The 8,071-nt window shown below is 38.7% G+C and overlaps 1 protein-coding gene across 1 annotated transcript in view; it reads right to left on the bottom strand.

Annotated features, from left to right (window-relative positions):
• Window positions 1-2,240, bottom strand: part of CHST9 (carbohydrate sulfotransferase 9) — a 78,814-nt gene extending 76,574 nt beyond the window's left edge. The window contains exon 1 of the mRNA XM_062501330.1: window positions 2,064-2,240. Within this exon, the coding sequence (XP_062357314.1) occupies window positions 2,064-2,163 (100 nt within the window). The 5' untranslated portion in view covers window positions 2,164-2,240. The remainder of the gene's footprint in view (window positions 1-2,063) is intronic.
• Between the last annotated feature and the right edge of the window lie 5,831 nt (window positions 2,241-8,071).

The following is an 8,071-nucleotide window of genomic DNA, read 5'->3' on the forward strand; positions in this document are numbered from 1 at the left end:
TGTTAAATTGGAAGAAGAAGCAAGAGCAGACACCAATGAGTTTTGCCATGCTCTTGCCAACGTGCATGACCATATACATTCTCTACTGCTACCGTAGAGAATGGCAAAATTCTTTTTTTTTAATCTTGATGAAGTGCTGTCACAGCAGTCCAGTAAGATAAAAGGGCACTCAAAACTGCAGTCACACTTTCAGCTCACTAACCATTCCGTTATTCTCTGATAACTTCCATTTTATTAGAGAAATGTTTCCACATGGAAATGACTTACGTGTGTGAGGAGAAGCCTCTCTCCTGAAGATTATAGCAATATATCAAAGAAAACCCCAAAGAAAGCATCTGGTTGGCCAAAAGAAGAGTCTGTCCTAATTGAACCTTTATTTTTCTTTTCCTTTTTCTGTTTAATGGAAGAGAGATACATACAAAAGAAGGGAGATGCATACAAAGTAAAGGAGTCAAAAAACTGCAGTGAGAAACAGTAACAAGGAGCACTGCAAGGAAAGAAAGGTTAATTACAGCACAAGAAAAGATGCAAGGAATGTGAAGAATGTCAGCAAGTAAATAAATCAATAATCTACAGCTATCATCTACATTCCTGAACTACCTTGAAAGCAAGGATATCTGCCCTTAACATTCCTGACAATAGTAGAGATTTTCAAGAAAGACCCCCCTCTGCTGCATGTTCAGTTTCTGCCAGCACCCTTCTGTCAACAGCTGATTACAAGGGAACCTTTCCAAAGGGAGCCTGCATTACCTCTTACAACAGTTTTGCTAATACAAGGTTGAAAAATACTTTGGGACAGCCCAGAAAAATTAACAAGCCAAAATTAATGCAGTGATCACTGCACTTAGTTGGAAAAAACCTCAAGATCATTGTCAAACTATTGCAGAAATGTTTCACTACATTTCCTGCTCAACACTGCTTTCTAAACACACTGGAGCCTAGCAGCACCTATGGAATAACAGGACAGATCAATGAAGCCTGAGACTAATGTGGTTTTACAGATGTATTTCTTCACAATGGTATCAACATTATAAAATGTTGATATTATAATGTTGGTATTATAAAATACAAGTTTTACAGAGGAAATGAAAGCTGAGTGAGAGAGACAAGAGGATCTAAAAGTAAAGAGTTAACTAGCTGGAAACAAACAAACAAAAAAAAAACATTGACAAAAAAACCCCAAGTATACAAACCAAACAATCCAAAAAAACTCCCAGAAAACCCCAACCAACCCCAAACCTTGAAAACAAAACCCCTAACCCCCAATACAAGTATACAAGCAAAATCAAGGATATGCCCTCAATAAGGTGACATATAACAGAGGTGGACTGCAGAGCAAAACTGTGGAGGACCTTTCTGACATGCACTCCTTATTATACATTTTGTGGAAGGTTACTTCAGACTCCCTCCAGACTGGTCCCATGAACTAAGTTTCCAGTAGGAGTTGAGGAGAATAACCTGGTTTAGTTTTGTCCATAAGAGAATCTAGACCAACCTAAACCGCCATAAATGGAAACAACAGAAATACAATTCAGAAGAGTAATCCTGAACAAAGTTGCTGTATGACTCTGATGCTATATATCAAAACTCTTGTAAGCCCACTCTCAAACAAACAACAACAACAAAAAAAAAAAAAAAAAAAAAAAGGAAAGGATGATTCCATGAGCATTGCTGCTTAGAAGACCACTTTTGTCTATGAAACACAGCAGTTATTCTCCAAAAATTGCTTTACCACGCAAAACATAGTGTACAAAACCCACAACAAATCATCATAGAGAATAATTTCTAAATTGGACATGCAGAATGCTTTTGCAACACTTGCTTTTGCAAATGAAGCTGATACAATACGATTAGGTAGCTGGGGGCATCTTTTCATGTGACTGAAGAAATTTCTTAATGAAGTGTAGCAATTAAAACAAGTCTATTTTCAATGCACTTTTACTTCCAAAGGATGGGGGAAGGGACTCCATCCTCAACTGTCCTCAGTATGTTTTATGGTCATCTTAAAATAATAGGTGCAACTACGTTAAAAAAAATAAAAAATGAGAGAAAACCTAGTGTACCTGTATGTTGTTCTTCAATCCAAGCTTGCAGATACATGAAGAGGAGTAGGCCAGCTACTCCAAACAGCAGTACAGACACGAAGACTTGCCTTAGGTTCATGACCCTACAAGGGGGCTGCTTTTCAGCTTTCAGAAGGACTCATTGCTCACTTTTCTGAAGTCTTCAGCATGCCTGAACCTTCTTCAGTATCTTCCCCAGAGACACCAACCTGAAACAACACGAGAGAAGTTGTTCTCATGTTACATTTTTATTCTTCACCAAAGACTATGTTAACAGCATACTGTATATAAGCTGGAATTCCCACAAGATATTGCTTTCAGTGCTTATACTTCTGCTCAGTTCCAAGCAGATGTGTTTCTCAAAAGAAAAGACCATTCCACCTCCAGAAGAACAAGCATCACCTGCAGAGGGAGGTAATGACCCAAATGAGGTCATTGGGTATCACACCAGTGCCCTACTCTGCCCACCAACCATCACAGCTGGGAAGCTACAGCAAGCAGCTGGAGCCTCCCAGGTGGATGGGTCACACTCCAAGAGGCTGCCAGCCCCCTGTTATGGGTAACCCAGCACCTCTGCTTCTGGACTGTTTAATCATGTGTCCTTAAGGATGGGTCACCCCATGACACGAACACTCTGCTCACAGAGCCTCGGTGCTGGTTCAGCCTGTGCACTGAGGAATCATACAATGATGTGCAACCTCAAATATGAATCCAAGTTGAGTTTTGCAGGATTAGGACATGTCAGCCTAAGATGGTATCAGTAATAGAGCAGAAAATTAATTAATGGCTCATCTTTTTATTCAGTTGTGTTTTACAATATGGAGAGGGACTTGTCAGAAACTCAATTCTTGCTACTAAGTTTAATGGAAACGAGCTCAACTGTAAAAACTTATCAAAAAGATTACTTTATTGAACAGCAGTGGGCCCAGAGGAAGTAATTTACCTGATACCCTGCATCTGCCACAAAAGGGCCATAAAATTCAGAACATGAACATCAGAACATGAAGATGCTGCAGATCACTAAAGGACAACTCCTTAACCTGAATGAGAATGTGCTCACTTTGAAAGTGCATTATTAGAAGCTGAAGAGAGCAGTTGCTGAAACTGGCCTGCACAGCAAATGAAAATGCCTTAAAATTCAACATAATGGACACTGTTGCCAGTATATATGACAAAAGTGTCTGATGATCTACCACAAAGAATGCTAGGAAAAACTCAAGTTTTTAAAGGAATACAGCCGACTGGAAAATATTTGAAAGATAAAACTGTTAAATACACAGAAAAGAAAAATGCAGGCACTTAACAGTTATTCTGAATCATACAAGTACTTCATGTCCCACAAGATTGTATTTTTTAATAACACTGTTACATCTATAATTGCTGAGTTTCTAAAAATACAGTACACATAAAGCTTACCAGGAACTCCCATTAAAAACAGCTGTTGAATGAACAAAATAACTATGTTAGAAAGACACAAAAGGTTTCAAGAACAACAAAATTGTTCAGGACTTTTCAGATGTTTTTCCAATTCTGTGCCATTAAACTATACACTTCTCTTAAGTACAAACTTGCCTGCAGAAAATGTAAGCCACGCTTTAAATATTAATCATTTGATGTATAATTGTTCTGTAGAAGACAGATAGCTAGACATTTACAGAATGTAAATGTTCTGTCTGAAGTTTTTTTGTGAGGGTCATGAGGCAACTGGTTTGAACCAGGCACATGAAAGGAAGGTGATAGAGGCTTTATTCTTAACCTTGTTTTTTTCTGTTTTGATTCTACAGAGAGGGAATGTAGAATCAGAGAGGGAATCTCCTATATGTTATATAAAAGTACCTGTTTGCAGCTTACTGTTAATGATACACAGGATTGGAAGGAAGCAGTGAAGACTGGGAAAAAACAAAGAAAATGCTTGGGGAATGCTGTGAAATGCTTTTTGTATATGTGTGGGTAGTGGAGCCTCCTTTCACCCAGCTCTTCATTAGCTGTTATCACTTGCATCTTTTTTTTCCCCCTACAGTATTCTCAGCACTCTCAAACTTGAGGTGCTCTTTATGTATTCTACAAGGCTACTTAGGGCTTTGCACCTAACTTCAGTGCTGCAGCAAATGCACTATTTGCATGTCTTCAGAAGTCACTGTACTGATGAGACAGAAGCCTCCCAGCAGAAGCAATGCTTCAAGAACTACCAGTCATACAATCGACGAATACAAACCTCTTCTGTTTTCCCACAAACAAAAGCTGTGTTGTTCATGTAACAGGACATTGACAGCATGGATTAGGAGGGAAAAAAAGGCCCAGCAAATAAATAAGATATGAGGTCTGAATATATCTTTGAAATAAATTACTTAAATTAGTGCTAGAAAGCAGGAATCAGTTTCTTGCTATTTGGGATTCCCAAGTTTCTCTCATAATAAAAAGAAATCCAGACACACACACAATGACAGTGCATTCTTCCAAATAAGCCAACTTTCTTGATGTTGTTACTTTCTTCCATCTCTGATTACACAAAGCTCCCATATATTCAGGCCTTCTTTCTGAAAAACAGTGTCCTTGAGTGGGCAAGGAAAGCTTTCTCAGGCCACGTGGATGATGCTGACAGCAAAGTTCCTCACACCACACCTCCATGAACATTTCTGACACTTGTAGGCTGGCACTGCTGCTCGAGACAGCCACTTGCTCTCATCCTCCCTGTCTGCCCAGCTCTTGCCACCACCATGAGGACTTTCTGACCAAGCTTAACCAAATTACAGCCCACAGAGAATTTACCCAAGGAATGGTGCAAGTGGTTTTTCCTTTAGCAGGAGCTGGTATCACATATATCAATAACCCATTACAGCATAGGATACAGAGCTGGCCTCGCCCAAACCACCATGGTTGCATGCAGCACCATCTACAAGCCTTGAAAGGCGAGGATGAAAATGCACAGTAAAATAAGGAGCACTTTTAAGCAACTTAATCTGTTAATAAGAAAACAGATGTTTTTCTACAAGGTTAGTTTTGGTTTTGAGTGGAAAGAAGTTTGTAAAAGAAAACAACAGTTCAAGGTGTTTTTCTTTTTTTTTTAACTACCAAACACACCCTAAGGCAGATTCATTCCACCATCACAGTCACTATAATTATCTTTATATCAAGAGTTTACATGTTGCTTGCAATTAGTTTAATTTATTTAAATTTAATTTAGATGAAACTGTCCTCTCCATTTATGTGTTGGCTAAGTTTTAAGATTAGTTTTAAACAAGAGTAACATTACTTTAAATTAACACTACTGATTTTAGCTTAGGTTAGAATCTAAATACATCAAACCCAACTATTCTGCTACCTTATAAGATTTTAAAGGCTTTTCAGCTTGAATGAGTAGTTTAATTTATTTAACACAGCGATTTGTAACCCACGTATGAAAAAATTATAGTGACATTTAAAAAAGTGTGTGTCTGTGAATCTTCTAGTAGAACTTGAAAAATGGCTGCACAACACTGACAAATTTGCTCTTTTTGTATTAAAAAGCAATGGTCATGGATTACACTCTCAGGCATCCTGGGCAAGAGGAAATACCTGCAAATATTCTTTAATCAAGATAAATGCTTTCTCATGGCTGTGAAAAGCCAAGAAGCAGTTACTTTCAACCCAAGTATTTTCACAAGATATCAGCCATATCCAGACAGAGGTTCAGCATCCCTGCTTAAGCTGTGAACCTTTTTTTGCTTCCAGTCCTGGGCAATATGGTTCCCCTGGGTGATATCTTGACCATCCTGCTGGATGGTTCTTGCTGTGAGGGAACTAATGCAGCCTGAGAAGCTGCTCTGTGCCTTCCACCTATGCTGAACTAGATTCTGGCTTCTGCCCTACGTCACCCCCATCCCTTTGGGATGTAAGAACCAGAACATCCCACCCGTTTCAACTCAAGCCATATACCCTAAAATTTCAAGTTCTTTTGAGTACTGGAGAGAGACTACTCCATATCCTTACCCACCCTGGAGAAGAAGCAAATCTGGCAGACAATAGTGCTATGTGCCTTAGACGACAAACAGCAAAAAATTAGAAGTTTTACAGGTCTATAGTGATTCAGTTCTGAGTCCAAATTGTTTAACATTTGTCAAATATTAAGAGTTTCAAGAATCCTCATTCTACTTATATAAAAGCTTTGCATTTTCCCCATTGTGTTTTGGGTTCAAATAGGTACATTCCTGTACAGGGCCAACACAAGCAATTGAAGTAACACAGCCACCCAAATAATGGGGAAGAGTGCTCCTCCTGCTTTTGGCATGATTCCTCCTTTCAGGACATCATCCAACTTTTTCTTCCTTCCAATCAAATATACCTGCAGCTGAGGAGAGGCACCTCAGCACTCATGTACCATTCCTGGCTCCTTCCTATTGTAGACCACACAAAACCAACAACATCTGGTCAGTATGTTTGGCTAACTTTATATTTCCTTGCCACAGCAACCCTCACCATCACCTAGTTCCAAAATCAAGGACAAAATAAACCCAAAACATTAGGTTACCTCCAACTATTTAGAAAACTTTCATTTCAATTCCAGCTTTTTTTTCCTTCACCTGGAGACAAAGAACATCAAGATGCAGGGTAAACCAGTGGAATACACATGAAAAAACCCAGACAATCTTTATAATGGTCAAAACATTCATATTACTGTGGGATACCACAAATTCCCACCCACCCAATATCACCTTAGACACCACTGAATTAATGAAAACAAAATAAGAAAAAGAACAAAGAAAGCTACTGCAACTGCACAGTTTTGGGTTTGGGTTTTTTTTGTTTGTTTTGTTTTTTGCTTTTTGTTTTTTTCATTTTCTTCCCTCCTTCCTTACCTCAAGAAGCACTGCATTTTCTGATACCTCCACTGGAGTTATTATAGCAAGAAAATTTTGCGGTGAGGAATGTTCTGCTAGACACTGGTCCAGACTACTTTCAGCTCAGTCAGTAGAACGAGGCAAGGATATCTTCTCATTTAATGCTCCCCCTCCTCCCTCACTTCTCATCTGTTAGCTCATGTCCTACTTCACACGCAGATGATCCTCCAGGATCACCTTTCCACTGTCCACATCTCAACTTTCTGGCTTCACAACAACTAGCGCAAGGCAGAGCTCCAGCTCTTAACAATGCTTACACGGTTCCTCATACCAGGCACTATGACTTCTTGTTCTGGTGTATTACAAAGGTTGCTAGAAATAAACATGCAGTATTTGGCATTTTCTATGTCCAGCAAGTTACGCTGAGTGTTATGGCTGGGTGAAGTCAAAGGCCTTACAGAAATTTGAATTAAGTGAGTAAGCAGATCAAGGTGCTGAGAAAGTTTTTAAAAATAACAAAAACCTGAACCAATCAACCTACCAACCAACCCCTTACCAAACACCCCCAGGGAAAAAAAAAATTCCCAAATTCCCCTAATGGAGTTTTTCCTGTCCATAGGAATTTACTAGGTGTATGCAGACAGCATACAGGCCCCTGTTACATCAGTCCTGCTGATACCTCAGCAACTTCTTCACCTGAAGAGATGCTTATAAGAAGGCTGTGTAAAAGTATCATTGAAGTCACCATCTGGCCTGCACAACTTTTATTACTGGCAATAATAGAAGATTACTTCCTACCAACACTGCAAATCAAGTTAAGACAATTCTGTTAGAGTTCCATAAGACACAAAATATGAAATACATTTTTATGAAATATATAGGAATTTCTCTTCAAAGGAGAGACCTGTTTTTATCAAAGTGAGCATTCTTCACTCACCCACTGCAAACTATGAAACAATAAAGCCCCTTTAAAAAATAGAGTTTAAAAATTTAAATTTTAACAACAGTCAGGAAATTCCAAATACCAACATCATCAATGTAATATCCACCCAGTCAACTTGTACATATTTAACATTTTTCAACTTCACTCTCCCTGGTTACATAGGAGACCACAATGCTGTTATAGCAATTACATTTTGTTTTAAATGCACATTATAGCATATAAAATATCACACAAAATTAATAACGTGG

The sequence above is a fragment of the Cinclus cinclus genome, chromosome 1 (assembly GCF_963662255.1).
Source record: "Cinclus cinclus chromosome 1, bCinCin1.1, whole genome shotgun sequence".
Lineage (NCBI taxonomy): Eukaryota > Metazoa > Chordata > Aves > Passeriformes > Cinclidae > Cinclus > Cinclus cinclus.